This window comes from Mobula hypostoma, chromosome 15 (assembly GCF_963921235.1).
Source record: "Mobula hypostoma chromosome 15, sMobHyp1.1, whole genome shotgun sequence".
Classification (NCBI taxonomy): domain Eukaryota; kingdom Metazoa; phylum Chordata; class Chondrichthyes; order Myliobatiformes; family Myliobatidae; genus Mobula; species Mobula hypostoma.
The window spans coordinates 22,085,985-22,104,702 of NC_086111.1; the positions used below are offsets into that span (position 1 = coordinate 22,085,985).

Consider the following 18,718-nt stretch of genomic DNA (forward strand, 5'->3'; position numbering starts at 1 on the left):
ATTCCCAGGATTCTCCCTTGTTCCCTCCTCAAACAGCGGTATAAAATTAGCCACTCACCAGTCCTCCAGGACTTCACCTATGAATAGAGAGGACACAACGATACTGGTCAAGGGTCCAGCAATCTCGTCTCTTGCCTCCTTCAATAACCTGGGGTAAATCCCATCAGGTCCTGGGGTCTTTAGAAACGTTAATATTCCTTAGGAGGCCTAAAACTTCCTCCTCCCTGAACTGTAAATGCATTAACATATTTATACACTCAGCACTGATCCCCTGGCCCTCCATATCCTTTTTATTGGTAACCACTGAAGCAAAATACTCTTTAAGTACCTCACTCATAATCTCTGCGTCTAAGCTTCATCCAATATTCCTCCCTTTATCACCCTCTCCCTAGTTATCCTCTTATTTTTGATGTCTGTACAGAATGCCTTGGGATTCATCTTAATCCTCCTTTCCAAAGAATTTTCATGGTTGCTCCTGGCTTTCCTAATTCAAATCTTTGGTTCTTTTACTTATAATCCTTGTGTGCTTCTTTATAATTCTTATGTGCTTTTTTTTATCCTAGATTCCGAAGCTTTGCATATTTTTCCTTTTTCTTCTTGACTAAATTTAACACCCCTCTGGACATTCAAGGTTCTTTTATCTTTCCATCCCTTCATTCCTTCTAATAGGAATATACCGGTCCTGTACTCTTTGCAATTCATCTATAAACATCCCCCACATGTCTGATGTGGACTTGCCAGGGAAAAGTTTTTCCCAAATAATGCTTCTTAGTTTCAGCTCAATGCCCTCGTAATTTGCCCTATTTCAATTTAAAACTCTCACATGGACCATACCTATCCTTATCTATAGCTATCCTGAAAGTTAAGGAGTTGGGGTCATTGTTCCCTAACTGTTCACCCACTGAAAGGTCAGTCACCTGGCCAAATTCATCCTGCAATTTGAGAGGGAGAAGCTAAAGTCAGATGTATCAGTACTACAGTGGAGTAAAGGAAATTACAGAGGCATGAGAGAGGGAGCTGACCAAAGTTGATTGGAAGTGGACATTAGCAGGGATAACAGCAGCAATGGCTGGAGTTTCTCGGAGCTATTGGAAACCATAGGATACATACAACCCAAAGAAGAGGAAGTATTGTAAAGGCAGGATGACACAACTGTGGCTGACAAGGGAAGTCAAAGCCAACATAAAAACAAAAGCGAGAACATATAATAAGCTAAAATTAGTGGGAAGTTAGAGGACTGGGAAATTTTTAAAAAAACAACTGAAAGCAAATAAAAACCATAACAGGGTGAAAGAAGAAATATGAAAGTAAACTGGCCAATAATATCAAAAATGATACCAAATATTTAATTCATATATATAAGGAATAAAAGAGAGGCAAGTGTAGATATTAGACTGCTGGAAAATGACACTGGAGTGATAGTAACAGGGGACAAGGAAATGATGGATCAACTGAATGTGTACTTTGCATCAGTTTTCACTGCGGAAGACACGAGCAGTGTGGTGCAAGTTCAAGAGTGTCAAGGGGACGAAGTGAGTGCAGTTGCTATTACTAGAGAGATGATGATGATGCTTGGAAAACTGAAATGTCTGACAGTAGATAAGTTACCTGGACCTGATGGACTGAAAGAGGTAGGTTAAGAGATTATGGAAGCATTAGTAATATCTTTCAGCAATCAGTAGATCTGGCATGGTTCTGGAGGTCTGGAAAATTGCAAATGTCACTCCACTCCTCAAGAATGAAGAGAAGCAAAAGGAAGAGAGTTATAGGCCAGTTAGCCAGACCTCAGTGGTTGGGAAGATGTTGGAGTTGATTGTAAAGGATGAGGTTTTGGGGTACTGGAGGCACATGGTAAAACAGGGCAAAGTCATCATGGTTTCCTTAAGGAAAAACCTTGCCTGACAAATCTGTTGGAACTCTTTGAAGAAATAACAAGCAGGATAGACAAAGGATAATTGGTGGATTTTATGTACTTGGATTTTCGGAAGGCCTTTCTTGAAGTGGCAGACATGAGGCTGCTTAACAGAGTAGCTAAACAGTTAAGTCTATAGTTCACTGTTGTTGCAAACATGCAGTTTGTTTAAGCAGAGATTAGAATTGACAAACTCACCAGCATAAGGCTCGCTTTTCCATTCAGGTGATCGAGATTCAGTAAAGCTCTGAAGGCGATACTGGAATTAAAGTTAAAGGAATCATTAAATTCTTTCACTGTATTTATTAACTTTGTAATGTCAGAGGGTGCTATTTGCTGTATTAAAGCTCGAGAAATATAGAGCAACAAACATTCTGCTGGAGGAACTCAGCGAGTTGAGTAAACTTCACTCTCTGTCTTGAGCAGAATTTCAACACAAAATACCAACAATTTCATCTTTACACTAATGCTGCTCTAAGACCAAAAAGCATAGGAACAGAATTAGGCTATTCAGCCCATCAAGTCTGTTCCACCATTCCTTCACGGTTGGTTTATTATCCCTCTCACCCCCATTCTTCTGCCTTGATGTCCTGACTAATCAAGAACCTATCAACCATGGCTTTAAGTATACCCAATGACTTGGCCTGCACAGTGGTCTGTGGCAATGAATTCAACAGGTTTACCACCGTCTGGCTAACCCCAATGAGTTCCTCCAGCCGATTGTCTGGATTGCATCAGCAGTGTTGTGAGCCTCAAGAAATATTGAATTACTTTTAGTTCACTGAGTATCATGAGTATTTAGTTCTGAGATTGCAGAGAGAATCTAGATAACATGCCAGGAATGCAGCACAAAATATTGGAAATGCACTCAGCAGATTCTAAGGAAACTTTTCGACTTGAAATGGCATCTTTGCTTCTCTCCAGATATTGACTGACCTGTTGCGTATCTCCAATACTTTCTGTTACATTTTGGCTTTTCATCATTTGCAGTATTTTCCTTTGGGATTGATGCACCAGTAATTTGAATCAGAACTTGTGAATCCCAGGGCAAATCTCTCTTGCCAAATGGATAACTTCTCAAAATTATTAGTCAGCTACTGCCTCAGTGGCAGCTAACATTTTTAGGAAAGTTTTATAGCAAAGTCACGGGCAATTCCTGCCACTATCTCCTCCATCAATGTTGCTGCACAAGTTGGTAGGGATGTTAAGAAGGCGTATGGGGTGTTGGTCTTTATTTGCCAGGGCACCGAATTTAAGAGCAATGAGGTAATATTACAGCTCTATAAAACCCTAGTTTGACTACACATTATATATTGTGTTCATTTCTGGTCACCTTATTACAGGAAGAATGTGGAAGATCTAGAGAAGGTGCAGAGGAGAGTTACCAGGGTGCTGGCTGGATTACAGAGCATTTCTTAAGAAGATACACTGAGCAAACTTGGGCATTTTACTTTGGAGCGGAGGATGACAGGCATAAATTGAGTGGATAGCCAGAAACTTAATCACATTAGGACACCCCCCCGCCATATTTTCCTTAAATCACCTTGACTTTTGGGGGAGTATGGGGGATGTCAGAGGTAAGTTTTGTACATAGAGAGAACACACTGCCAGTGGTGGTGGGAAAAGCAGATACCTTAGGGACGTTTGAGAAACTTTTAGAGAGACACATAGATCAATGAAATATTGAGGTCTATGTAGGGGGGAAAGGTTAAATTGACCTTGAAGGAGATTGAAAGGTTAGCACAACATTATAGACCGAAGGCCCTTTACGGTGCTGTAATGTTCTATGTTCTACACTCAGCTTCCACCCTTCTACTAACATTTTCCTCAGGCAAGGTATCCACTCCCTAAGGCTGGTAAATCCATGAAGACCCATCTGAAATAGTAAGGGCACTGGGGGCAAAGACTCTGGGCAACCTGCTCCTTTATTGCTATTGGGCGAGAGTCCTGGGCTTCATTTGCCATCAGCGTGGCAGGACCACATCGACGGGAGTTCAAGAATGCAGCTCACCACCACCTTTTCAAGTGCCAGCGTCAATAAATAGTAAATGCTGGCTTTTCACGGGATATTTGCATCAAGGTGAGGGAAGGACAAGGCTACTCAGAACAGCTACCGACGAATAGCCAAAAAGAATTTTAAACCATCATTGAGAGGCTAGCACGTACCCGGTACATGTTGTACGGTTTCAATTCTTTGAGGACCATTTCTTCAGCAGGACGGCTGCTGTAGGTGACATGCTCTGATGCATACTTGACCAATGCTTGCTTGGCTATATCCTCAGTGATGGAGGGAATGCTGGGAGAAAAGTGACACAAAGAGCATTCATTGTGTTTTCCTGTTCATTCCCCAATGTCTCAATGATCTCTGAAAATAGTTACTGACAATGTAGAAAGTTGCTCACAAAATCATATAAACTAGGATTTAAAATGGTTGCAAATGAGAAGTAAAGGTGTTAAATGAAGTATTTCTGTTAAACACCTGCACAATGGAACATAGCAGAATCCTCACAAGGAATTTTACACTTAAATCTCTTATAAAAATATTATGGGACCACTTCTTTTCACGTTATCTTCAATGTCTGCAAATACTCTAATTAATTTCTACAGATACACTGTGCAAGTATCCTGACTGGTTGTATTATAGGGTGGTACACTATTTTAAAAGTGGGTGAATGCAAGAGGCTGCAGAGGGTAGGGGACACAGTCTAGTCTATCATAGGCACAGCCCTCTCCACTATTGATAGCATCTACATGAAGAGCTGCTTCGAGAAGGCAGCATCTAGCATCAAAGATCTCCATCATCTGGGTCAGGCCTCTTCTCGCTGCTACCATTAGGCAGGATGTATAGAAGTGTGACGTTCCACACAACCTGGTCCAAGGACAGCTACTTTCCTACAGCCATCAGTTTCCTGAAGAACCCTGTACAACACAAATCCTATCTCAGCAACAGAGCATTACAGACCGCCTCTTCCACTACCACGAACTTGTCTCCGGCAGTGTTTTTTTTGCATTAATGTCTTGTTTCGCACACTCTTTTTCTTCACCGTCTTCTCATTTATTGTAATTATACGTAAAACATAAATTTATACGTAATTTATGTTCTGTGCATTATCAGTACCTATGTAAACCTGTGATGCTGCTGCAAGTTTTTCATTGTACCTGTATCTCACCGTACTTATGCACACAATAAACTTGATTTGACAGACTTCCCTTAACATGATGGAGTAGTCAATGGGCATCAAAGGGAGACACTCCAGTGGTTGAAATCATTATTTGCACAAAGAAAATGCCCACAGCCCCAGTCAAAGTCAACATTAAAGTAATTTATTATCTAAATACGTACAGTATATGTCCCCATATACTACCTTGAGATTCATTTCCTTGTAGTATTTATAGGAAAATAAAGAAATACAATTAGAATGTATGAAAAACTATATATAAACAAAGACTGACAAACAACCAACATGCAAAAGAAGACAAACGGCAAATAAAAAAAATAATACTGAGAAGATGAATGTAGAGTCCCTGAAAGTCAGTTGTTAAGTTGTGGAATCCTTTCAGAGTTGAGTTGAGTGAAGTTATCCACACTGGTTCAGGAGCCTGATGGTTGTAGGGTAATAAGTAACTAGGGCATCACTCTAGGTGTTCCTCAGTGTCCTGGGCCCAACTCCCTCTGGCTGCTTCACTAAAGCTTCAACAAAGCCTGGAGACCCGCCCTGGAATTGGAGAACTGTCCATGCATGTGAGAGGGAGAAATAACAGGAGCTTGATTTGTTCTTGTTGCTTTACTGCTTGTTGTGTTCGGCGTCGTTTGGCTGAGCAATGTAGGCATGCTCTGTCTGCTCCAAGACGTGTGTTGGGTCTTACGAGCTGCCCCCAGTGCATCCTCAGGTGAGTTAGTTGTTAACAGTGTATGTGCAGTACATGTGATAAGTAACTCTGGATCTGATTGACTTGTTTGCTATCGTTTGGTCAGGTGTGCAGTTACTCCCCAATCACCACGGCAGTACCTTTACCAGAACACTCACCACCACCTTTACAGTGGTAATTAGGGACAGCCAACATATGTTGGCCTTGCCACTTACTGTAGAGTGGTTGGAGTGAATCACACTGACAAGGCAACACATAGTGGCAGGATATGTTGAGCAGTGAAAGGGAATGGGCAACACCCATGTAAGCCATTTAGGTTCATTAGTCTATAAGCTCTATGCTAGCTAACATGGCTGGTACACTGGTGTAGCATTTAGCATAATGTTTTACAGCACCACTGATCTGGGTTCAGCTCCTGCTACTTTCTCCCTGTGACAGCATGGCTTCCCTTTCCTCTGTATGGTCCATTTTCCTCCCACATTTTAAAGATGTATGGACTCGGGTGAGTTGTGGTAACATCGCACACTTGCAGGCTACCCCCAACATAACCTCGGACTCTGCTGGTTGTTCACGCAAACAACAGAGCTTACTCAACCAACACACATCAAAGTTGCTGGTGAACGCAGCAGGCCAGGCAGCATCTCTAGGAAGAGGTACAGTCGACGTTTCAGGCCGAGACCCTGAAATGAGAGCTTACTGTCTGTTTTGATGTACGTGTGACAAATAAAACTAAACTTAAGCACACGCACAGCTCCGATCAATATGAACTGCTGAGGCAGAACTTCCACTGATACTCAGACTGCCAAGTTGCCCTGTACCAATCATATATTCAGGCATGGATCTGGGTGTGTCTGCACAGAGGTGCCTTCCAGCTCATCAGCCTGGGCCAGTGAAACACAGGGTATCTGTCCATCCACCCACAGAATGACTTTGACAACTGGCACCACCCTGCACCCAGCAATGGATTCCAGGATGTTCATGAAAAAATCTGGCATCCATTTTAAGACCGTGAGGAAAAATCTTCCCTATTAGCTGTGCTTGCATCTCCACATGTGTTTCCTGATTTTCTGTGTGGTGCTAGGATTTTCTTTTTTTATTTTTCCACATCTCACCTCCATTGCTGATCAGGCTGTGGCTGGCCACCTTCTGCATTGTATGCTGGATAAACAGGGGGAGGAAGGTATATTTCTTCTGTGAAGAAAGAAAAGAAGAATTTCCTTTTTTAGGTAATATTATTACTTGTTGACATTGAGGGAACATGAAAGTTACATTGACTGTTGACATATCAATGATCCAGGCTTGTTTTATAGGATGTAATTGATTTCCAATTAACCCTTTAACAGCCACTACTCACTTACCTCCACCCGTGGTTATGGACTCGTACCCAGCCATTTTATCCGGGATGTTTGCTGGTGGAACAGTTTGATTCTCACTAGCCATTGGAAGATGTCCAGGCACTGCATCTAAGAGGAGAAGAATATTTAGTTTTAAAGTCATAATTTATTTCTTCACGTTCATTAAACAGAGATTCTTACCCTCAAAAACCATTCTGAAATCAAATGTAGAGTGTTGGAAATCTGGCATAAAGACAGGCAGCATCAACATAAAGAGAAGCAGTTACTGCTTTAAGGTGTGAGGTACTTCACGAGAACTCAGAACATTAACTGTTCCTTTTTCACAGATACTGCCTGGCCTGCTGTGTGTTGCCAGCATTTTCTGTTTTTATTCTAGGCAGTGATCCAGAGCTATGGTCAAACCCCAACATAACAGATCAACTAATTAAATAATCTGATAGAAGTAGAGAATATTAATAATATTATTAACAACTTCTTCCACCAGGCCATCAGACTGATTAATTCACGCTGATACAATTGTATTTCTATATTATATTGACTGTCCTGTTGTACATACTATTTATTACAAATTGCTATAAATTGCACATTGCACATTTAGACGGAGACATAATGTAAAGATTTCTACTCCTCACGTAGATGAAGGATGTAAGAAATAAAGTCAATTCAATTCAACTCAATAATGATTACTGTGAAGTTACAATGTATCTTAAAAACAAATCATGGTGTTTGGAGAGCTGATTATAGACATGGTCCAAGCATTTATAAAACAGCAGAATGACAGAGGCAAGGTAAGAGTGACTGCCTTAACATCAAGGCATCATGACGAAAGACAAAGGAAATGAATGGTCAGAGTGTTGGACCAATGCTTAACTTATCAGAATTAGTAACCCAAACATCTGAATAAAGAACCGCGAAACAAGAGATCAATTCCCACAGTAGCAATTGTGGAATTTAATCTCAATTAATAAAACATAGCCTAGTTTTAGTAATGATGCCCTCAAGTATTGGTTTTCAGTAACGATATATGGTGGAGAGAATTCTGACTAATTGCATCATCGTATGGTGTGGAGACTCCAATGCCCAGGATCAAAAGAGGCTGTAGAGGGTTGTAAACTCAGCCAGCTCTATCACAGGCACAACCCTCCTACCATCAAGAATGTCTTCAAAAGACGGTGCCTTGAGAAGGCAACATCCATCACCATTGAGAAATGGCCTCTTCTCATTACTACTATCAGGGAGAAGGTACGGAAGCCTGAAGACCCATAAATACTACCTTGCTATTTTGACATGAAAGTTGGTGAGGTTGTGGCTTGGGACACCAAGGTTAGTAAAGTTGTGGATCGTGTGGAGGGTTGTTTTAGGTTGCAGTGGGACAGGATGAGGCATGGTAGTGTGGTGGTTACATCTTCCCCACGACTGCATGGGTTTCCTCCGGGTGCTCTGGTTTCCTCCAACAGTTCAAAGATGTAGGTGAATTGGTCATTTGGCTGGGTTTAAATCAGGGGTTGCTGAGTGCCATGTCTTGAAGAGTCAGAAGGGCCTACTCAGTGCTGTATCTCGATAAATAAATAAATGAATAAAAGGGTGCAGAGCTGGGCTGAGATGTGGCAGAGTTCAACCCAGAAAAGTGAAAAGTAATTCATTTTGGAAGCTCATTCTTAAAGGCAGAATACAGGATTCTTGGCAATGTGGAGGAACAGGGGGATGCAAGTTCATAGGGTTGTTAAGAAGGCATATCATGTGTTGGCCTTCATTAGTTGGGGGACTGAATTCAAGAATTACGAGGTGATGTTACAGCTCTGTAAAATGCCTCTTCATAGGAAGGCTGTGAAAGCTTTAGAGAGGGTGCTGAGGAAATTTACCAGGATGCTTCCTGGACTAAAGGGCATGTCTTATGAAGAGAAGTTGAGTGAGCCAAAGCTTTTCTCTTTGGAGCAAAGGAGGACGAGAACTGTCTTGACAGAGGTGGACAAAATGATAAGATGCAGAGATAGAATGGATAGCCAGAGACTTTTTCCCAGGACAGAATTTGTTAATAAAAAGGGCATAATTTGAAGGTGATTGGAGAAAAGTATAGGGGGGAATGTCAGAGGTAACTTTTTTGCTCAGAGAGTGGTGTGTGCGAGGAATACCCTGGTAGAGGTGGTGGTAGAGACAGACACATTTAGGACATTTAAGAAGCTCTTAGAGATGCATGTAGATGATAGAAAAATGTTCTATTCCTCTTTGCACTGATTACTTATTTTCAAAATTCTACCTTTTAGTAATATTTGTTTTGCACTGTACTGCAGCCAGAAAACTTCAAATTTCACAACACATTTCAGTGATAGTAAACCTGATGCTGAAAATAACTGCCTTTGATGCTTGGTAGAAACATAGAAACATAAATATAGAAAATCTACAGCACAATACAGGCCCCTTGGCCCACAAAGCTGTGCCGAACATGTACCTACTTAGAAATTACCTAAGGTTACTCATAGCCCTCCAGCTTTCCAAACTCCATGTACCTATCCAGGAGTCTCTCAAAAGACCCTATCGTATCCGCCTCCACCACCATCGCCGGCAGCCCATTCCACACACTCACCACTCTCTGCATAAAAAACTTACCCCTGACATCTCTTACCCCTGTACCTACTTCCAAGCACCTTAAAACTGTGCCCTCTCATGTTAGCCATTTCAGCCCTGGGAAAAAGCCTCTGACTATCCACACTATCAATGCCTCTCATCATCTTATACACCTCTATCAGGTCACCTCTCATCCTCCACCGCTCCAAGGAGAAAAGGCCAAGTTCACTCAACCTATTCTCATAAGGCATGCTCCCCAATCCAGGTAACATCCTTGTAAATCTCCTCTGCACCCTTTCTATAGTTTCCATGTCCTTCCTGTAGTGAGGTGACCAGAACTGAGCACAGTACTCCAAGTGGGGCCTGACCAAGGTCCTATACAGCTGTAACATTACCTCTCAGCTCTTAAACTCAGTCCCACAGTTGATGAAGGCCAATGCACCGTATGCTTTCTTAACCGCAGCATCTCAACCTACGCAGCAGCTTTGAGTGTCCTATGGACTTAGACCCCAAGATCTCTCTGATCCTCCACACTGCCAAGAGTCTTACCATTAATATTATATTCTGCCATCATATTTGACCTACAACAATGAACCACCTCATAGTTATCTGGGTTGAACTCCATCTGCCACTTCCCAGTCCAGTTTTGCATCCTTTCAATGTCCCGCTGTAACCTCTGACAGCCCTCCACACTATCCACAACACCTCCAACCTTTGTGTCATCAGCAAATGTACTAACCCATCCATCCACTTCCTTATCCAGGTCATTTATAAAAATCACGAAAAGAAGGAGTCCCAGAACAGGTCCCCTTGGATCCCATGCCTCCTTAAGCTTTTCAATCCGCTGTAAGTCATCCCTACAATCAAGATCCTTTTCCGAAGAATTAACAATGAGGAAAAAGTGCAAGATGTGTGGAATCAATGTTGGTTGTACGTTAATTTAAACTTAAATTAGAACTTCTTTCTGTTTCTAAGTTTTACTTGTTTTCCTGTCATGGGATGGCTGTGTAAATATGCTGTACTCTATCTGCTCTATGACATGCTGTGCTGTTTTGTGAAATATGAATAAATCATAATAAAAATCTGAATTACAAAAAAAAGATCCTTTTCCGTAGTAAATACTGAAGCAAAGTATTCATTAAGCATCTCTGCTATCTCTGCCGGTTCCATACACACTTTTCCACTGTCACACTTGATTAGTTCTATTCTCTCACGTCTTATCCTCTTGCTCTTCGCATACTTGTAGAATGCCTTGGTGTTTAGTATTTCGTAACGCTGTAATGAATATAAGACCAGACATCATTCCAGCTACATTTCCAAATACCAGTGCTTCAGAAGTAGCCACAGCTCTAAGCAGCCTGATGCTGTACAGTTTACACATTGACACCCATGAGACAATGTGATAAATAGCACAAGTATCTCATGTTTTCAAAAAGCAGGAAAATCCTAATCTGGGTCATTTAGTCATTGAAAAGTACAGCACAGAAACAGGCCCATTAGTCCATGCCAGAACCATTTAAACTGCCTACTCCCATTGAGATCATAGCCCTCGATGCCCCCACTATCTACGTACCTATCTAAACTTCACTTAAGTGTTGAAACCGAGCGTGTATGCACCACTTGTTTTGGCGGCTCATTCCACACTCTCATGACTCTCTGAGTGAACAGGTTTCCCCTCAAGTTCCTCGTAAACTTTTCACCTTTCACACTTAACCCATGACCTCTAGTTGTATTCCCACCCAACCTCAGTGGAAAAAGCCCGCTTGCATTTACCCTATCTATACCTCTTATAATTTTGTATACCTCTATCAAATCTCCCCTCAATCTTCTGTGTTCTAAGGAATAAAGTCCTAACCTATTCAATCTTTCAGGTCTCCAGACCCTGCAACTTCCCTTTAAGTTTTATCTGTAATCTTTGAACCTTATTTACATCTTTCCTGTAGGTAGGTGACCAAAACTGCACACAATACTCCAAATTAGGCCTCACCAATTTCTTATACAACTTCAACATAACATCCCATCTCCTGTACTCAGTACTTTGATTTATGAAGGCCATTGTGCAAAAGCTTTCTTTACAACCCTAGTTATCCATGACACTACTTTCAACAAATTATGGACCTGTATTCCCCGATCCCTTTGTTCTACCACATTCCTCAGTGTCCTACCATTAACTGTGCAAGACCTGGTTGGTCTATTGAAGTGCAACACCTCACTTTTGTCTGTATTAAATTACATCTGCAATTTTACAGCCCATTTTTCCAGCTGATCCAGATCCCTCTGCAAGCCATAATAGCCTTCCTCGCTGTCCACTACTCTCCCAATTATGGTGTCATCCGCAAATTTGCTGATCCAGCTAACCACATTATCATCCAGATCATTGATATAGATGACAAACAACAATGTTTGTCATCAACAACAAGAAGCACCGATCCTTTCAGCACACCACTAGTCAAAGGTCTCCAGTCAGAGAGGCAACCCTCCACTACCACTCTCTGTTACAAAGCCGATGGCTCACCCAATTTACTAACTCATCTTGAATGCCAAGTGCTGAACCTTCTTGACCAACCTCCCATGTGGGACCTTGACAAGGGCTTTGCTAAAGGCTGTGTAAACAACAACCACCGCTTTGCCTTCATCAACAATCACTACTTTCCTGGTAACTGCCTCAAAAAACTCTACATAACTGAATCCGGAACTGGATGTATACGTATTTGGATAGACATGATCCTCCATGCACGAAGCCATGTGGACCATCCCTAATCAGTCATATCTATCCAAATACCTATGCATCCGGTCCCTTAGAATACCCTCCAATAACTTTTCCACAACTGATATCATACTCACCAGCCTATAATTTCCTTGTTTATGTTTAGAGCCTTTCTTAAATAGCAAAACAACACTGGTTATCCTCCATTCCTCTGCTACCTCTCCTGTCACTAAGGATGATTTAAATATCTTTGCTTGGGCCCTACCAATTTCTGCACTTGCCTCCCTTAGGGTACAAGGGAACACTTTCTCAGGCTCTGGGGACTTACCCACCCTGATTTGCCTAATGGCTATGGAATCTGTGTCCATCTACTGAGTAAATACAGATGGAAAGAATTATTTAAGCTCTCCCCCATCTGCTTTGGCTTCACACATGGATTACCATTCTGGTCCTCCAGATGACCAATTTTGTCCTTTGCAATCCTCTTGCCCATAACCTATCTGTAGAATCCCTTGGGGTTCTCCTTTACCCTGTCTGTTAGGACAACTTCATATCTTCTTTTAATCCCCCCAATTTCTTTCTTAAGTGCTCTTTGGCATTTTTTATAATCCAAAAGCACCTCATTTGTTCCTACCTGCCTATATCTGCTATGCACCTCCTTTTTACTCTTAACTTATTCCGACAGGCACATACAAAGCTTTGTACTCTCAAAATTTCACTTTTGAAGGCCTCCCACTTATCAAGTACAACTTTGCTAGAAAACAGCCATCCCAATCCACACTTGACAGATCATTTCTGATATCATCAAAATTGGCCTTTCTCCAATTTAGAATCTCAACCTGAGGACCAGTCCTATCTTTTTGCATATTTACTTTGAAACTAATGGTGTTGTGGTCACTGGATGCAAAGTGTTCCCCTACACAAACTTCTCTCACCTGCCCTGTCTCATTCCATAATAGCAGATCCAGTATCATACACCCTCTTGTTGGGACTTATACGTACTGCTTAAGGAAACTTTCCTGAACACATTTGATAAACTCTATCTCATCTAGTCCTCTTACAGTATGGGAGTCCCAGTCAATATGTGGAAAGTTATGATCACCTAATATAACAACTTTATGTTTCTTTCAACAGTCTGTGATCTCTCTACAAATTTCTTTCTTTAATTCCCCCAGACTGTCGGGTGGTCTGTAATATGGCCCCATTAACATGGTCATACCTTTCTTACTTTACTGTAACTATCAATCTACTCTCAGTCATTGGCATTGAGATAGAAGATGCATTACCAGTGCTATGAAGTCATTCTCTCTTGCCAAAATCTTGTTTGAAATTCCTCTAAACCCCTTGGCTCAACCTCATCATTACCATGTTGATATAAATATAGATAAAGCGGATGATTCTAGAGGTGAGGTGAAAATGACTCCTTCATATCAAGGCAGTATTTGAATTACAGGAGCAGTAATCAAGGATCAAGGATCAAGGATCAAAGATCAACTTTATTTGTTATATACATTTCAACATATTAGGAATTTGCTTGGTGTGGTGACATGACATGTAACAAAAAGCAACATTCAATAATTATAAAAAAAATAAGGAATTATATAAAATTATAAGTATCAGCACATATTTGCAATGTAAACTGCATTATAAAATGTGATTTGTGTTTACAGTGCAGAGCAGTGACTGAGGAAGGAGGTGGGGGGCTAACTAGAATGGTTGATCAGATTCCACAGCATCTCTAGGAAGAGGTACTGTTGACGTTTCAGGCTGAGACCCTTCGTCAGGACTAACTGAAAGAAGAGCTGGTAAGAGATTTGAAAGTGGGAGGGGGAGATCCGAAATGATAGGAGAAGACAGGAGGGGGAGGGATGGAGCTAAGAGCTGGACAGTTGATTGCTAAAAGGGATATCTGTAATTTCTTCGGCTCTTCAATTTTTCAACCATATTTTGACTCCGACTCACTATCACAGCCATATATCCTTTCTTGGAACGTGTCTCCGCCGCCAACTTACTCCAGTTGGCTTTAGGATTCGTTTTCCAGATCCTCTCATATCCCTTTTGCCATCAACTGTCCAGCTCTTGGCTCCATCCCTCCCCCTCCTGTCTTCTCCTATCATTTTGGATCTCCCCCTCCCCCTCCCACTTTCAACTCTCTTACTATCTCTTCTTTCAGTTAGTCCTGACGAAGGGCCTCGGCCCGAAACGTTGACTGTACCTCTTCCTAGAGATGCTGCCTGGCCTGCTGCGTTCACCAGCAACTTTGATGTGTGTTGCTTGAAATTCCAGCATCTGCAGATTTCCTAGTGTTTGTGGTTGATCAGATTAACTGCCTGGGGGAAGAAACTTTTAAGATGGTGACAAGTATTTATTTTTGTTTCAATCGCCCTACAGTGCTTTCCAGATGGGATTTTTTTTTTGGAAAAGACAGTTTTCCAGTTGGGTAGTGCGCTCAATGATATTTTCCTGCCAAGGACCTCCTGTGCTGGCCTGAGAGTGTGCTGTAGTTTCATATATTGTGAAATGACGCTGAAACAAACCACACTGTAATGCTGGCGTGAGATGGCAGTGTGTTCTCGGAAAGATGGAATTCTGTCACCTGGCGCAAAGGGGACATCCTCTGCTGAGCCTTTTTGTTAATGAAGATGTGGTTCTTCCACATGAGGTCCCGCAAAATAGTGACACCCAGGAAACTGAACGTTGGAACAGGGCTAACTGTAGAGTTGTTAACAATGAATGGGTGGAGAGGAGACACATTTCTTCCGAAACCAATATACTTTTCCATGGTTTTGAGGGCTTCCCACAACCTGATCATCTTTTCCCAGATTCTACCCACATTGAGCAATTTACAGCAGCCAATCAACCTAACAACCTTCACATCTTTGGGATGTGGGAAAAACGAACAGAACACCCAGAGGAAACCCAGGCAGTCAGAATCAGAATCAGATTTAATGTCACTAGCATATGTCATGTAATTTGTTGTTTTGCTGCAGCAGTACACTGCAATACGTAATAATAAAAACTATAATTTACAGTAATAAGTATGTATACATAAAAATTAAATTAAATAAGAGTGCAAAAAGTGAAGAAAAAAAGTAGCGAGGTAGTTCATGGTTTCAGTGTCCATTCATAAATCTGATGGCAGAGGGAAAGAGGCTGTCACTAAATTGTTGAGCCTGTGACTTCTGGTTCCTGCACCTCCTCCCTGAGAAGAGGGCATGTTCTCAACAACAGATACCCCATTTTTGAGGCATTGTCCTGGATGCTGGGAAGGCTAGTGCTGTGGTGGAGCTGAAAGAGTTTAAACTTTCTGCAGCTGATTTCAATCCTGTGCAGTAGCCCCTGACCCCCATACTAGATGGTGATGCAGGCAGTTAGAATGCTCTCCACGATATAGCTGTAGAAATTTGTGAGTGTCTTTGGTAACATATCAAATCTCCTCAAACACCTAATGAAATATAGCTGCTATTGTGCTTTCTTTGTAATGGCATCACTATATTGAGCTCAGGATAGACCCTCAATGCCATTGACACCCAGGCACTTGAAATTGCTCACTCGTTCCACTTCTGATCCCTCAGTGAGGACTGGTGTGTGTTCCCTCGCCCAACCCTCTCTGAGTAGCTGGCACTCGCACTGGATTTCGAAGCGAGTGGTCCTGGTTTCGAATCTGGCCAGCTCCTTGCATGTTTTCCATCTGTGCTGGGTTGTTACCAACTCAACCTCATAAAGACAGACAAATGCTAAAGAAATGGCAAAGTTGCCACCTGATGTGCCACAAGGCATGGAGAGGATTAACAATCATTTCTGAGATCCACAATTGATTTTTTGGTCTTTGGGTCAAGGTTTTGCTGCAACACCACTCAAGCAGCTGATCTATCTTGCTCCTGTATGTCTTCTTATTATCATCTGAGATTCTACCAACAACAGTTGTGTCATCAGCAAATTTATAGATTATATTTGAGCTGTGACTAGCCACATAGTCATGGGTGTAGAGAGAGTAGAGCAGTGGGCTAAGTATACATCCTCAAGGTGCACCATTGTTGATTATTAGCGAAGTTGAGAGGTTATTTCCAATCTGCACAGACTGTAGTCTTCCGGTGAAGAAGTCGATGATCCAGTTGCAGATGGAGGTACAGAGGTCCAGGTTTTTGAACTTATTTTGATCAGGCCTGTAGGAATGATTGCATTAAACACTAAGCTGTAGTCAATAAACAGTAGCCAGACATAAGTATTAGTATTGTCCAGGTGATCCAAGGACGTGTGAAGAGCCAACGAGATCGCATCCACTGTAGACCTATTGTGACGAAGGCAAATTGCATGGAACATGTAATCTTCACATAGGCTGCACCTTAGGTGAGAATTGAACCTGGGTCTCTGTCACCATGAGACAGTGGCTCTATCAGTTTTGCCACTATGCCACCTTCAAATCAAGATGGTGGTGATTGGTGGAGATCTGTCCTCCCAGCCCCAGGACATCACTGTAGTTATTTCTCAGGATAGTGACCTCGACCCAAACATCTTAAGCTGCTTCATCCATAACCTTTTTTCCATCATAAGGGCAGTAGTGGTGCTATTTACTTCATGGGGCAAGACTGGGACAATGTTCCGCCCTGAACTGCTAATTGGAAAATTGTATGCAGGCCAAGTGGTTAAGGCGTTCGTCTAGTGATTTGAAGGTCGCTAGTTCAAGCCTTGGCTGAGGTAGCGTGTGTGTCCTTGAGCAAGGCACTTAAACACACATTGCTCTGCGACGACACAGGTGCCAAGCTGTATGTGTCCTAATGTCCTTCCCTTGGACAACATCGGTGGTGTGGAGAGGAGGAGACTTGCAGCATGGGCAACTGCTGGTCTTCCATACAACCTTGCCCAGGCCTGCACCCTGGAAACCTTCCAAGGCACAAATCCATGGTCTCATGAGACTAATGGATGCCTATTTTATTATGCCAGACAAATGTCATACCCAGCATTAGAAAGTCTACCTGCCTCTGATCACCTTGACAATCATTGTACTTAAATGCACCACGTCCTCCACTAATTATCAAATGCAACCAATGATCAAAATCCTGTGGGTCACCACAGTCCAGGAACTTGCACTGAATGGCTACATAAATATCCTGCTGTAGACCGGACACAATGTGTGAGACATGGCATTCGACAAGAAGTTACTCACTTCCTAGTTGTCTATCTTCAAGGCAGGTCAGTAGTGTTAGAATCTGAATCTGAATCAGGTTTATTACCATTAATAGATTCATTGTTTTGCAGCAACAGTACAGTACAAGACATAAAAATGACTCTAAGTTACAAAAATGCACAGTGCAAATGAGGAATGAGGTAGTGTTCATGGGTTCATGGACCAGTCAGAAATGTACTTTTTCATTTAGAGATACAGATTGGTTTCTCCAAGGATCACCACCTTGTCCTAGTGGACAGGCTTGTGAGTTCCTGAGACCCCAAGAGCGATGCCGTCTGCGGTTTGGTCATCTGGCTCCTGGTAGGGTCACCCGTGGCGGTAATGCCAAGAGGTTGGCTCCAGACGAAGAGTGATAAACTGCAACCTCAGCAGTTGAGCTGGTGGAAGATGATGATGCATCACAACGGCAGTGAAGGCGGAGGAAGGCCGTAGCAGAGAAGGGTCCCCAGCTGTCTTGCATTCCAGGCCACTGGACCGTGATCTGTCAAGAACTGTGTGTCGGTTGCCCATGCATCAGCCTTGCCACATTAAACGAAGTCATGCACGGGTGTTCTCCATTAAGGAATCCACAACAGCACAGTAATGTACTGTTCTGGCAACCAGCCTGCGCTATTCAAGTACATCCATGTGACCAATTAACTTATTAACCCTTCCATCTTTGGAATGTGAGATCAAAGCAGACAACCAGGAGGAAACCCACATGGTCAAGGGAAAAATGTACAAATTCTTTACAGACAGTTATGGGAATGGAACCCAGGTCGACAGCGCTGTAATACTATTGCTATGCCATGCTATTGTGCCACCCCAAGATCTGATGGTGGAGAGGAAGAATCTGTTCCTAAAATGTTTTCAGGCTTCTGTATATCCATCCCAATGGTAGTAATGAGAAGAGGGCATGTCCTGGGCAGAAAGATGGATGCTACCTTCTTAAAGCACTGCTTCCTGAAGTTTCCCTTGAAGGCCTGGTTAAGTGCAGTTCCAGCGTTACTCAAGGAACTTAATACTAGCACAAGTCTGCCTGCTTAATATGAAGAACATAACAAAGAAAAGGAGGACTTCTTTATGCCTGTCCACCATTCAATAAAACTATCAGTCATGATACTGAATATAGTGCCTTTTTC

At 42.2% G+C, this 18,718-nt stretch overlaps 1 protein-coding gene across 1 annotated transcript in view; it reads right to left on the reverse strand.

Annotated features, from left to right (window-relative positions):
• The window catches only part of LOC134356747 (protein SSUH2 homolog), a 63,377-nt gene that overhangs the window by 32,408 nt on the left and 12,251 nt on the right, over window positions 1-18,718 (reverse strand). Inside the window, exons 2-5 of the mRNA XM_063067841.1 lie at window positions 7,141-7,245; window positions 6,895-6,973; window positions 4,079-4,208; window positions 2,111-2,171 (exon numbers count right to left, since the gene is read on the reverse strand). Coding sequence (XP_062923911.1) covers window positions 2,111-2,171; window positions 4,079-4,208; window positions 6,895-6,973; window positions 7,141-7,245 — 375 coding nt within the window. The remainder of the gene's footprint in view (window positions 1-2,110; window positions 2,172-4,078; window positions 4,209-6,894; window positions 6,974-7,140; window positions 7,246-18,718) is intronic.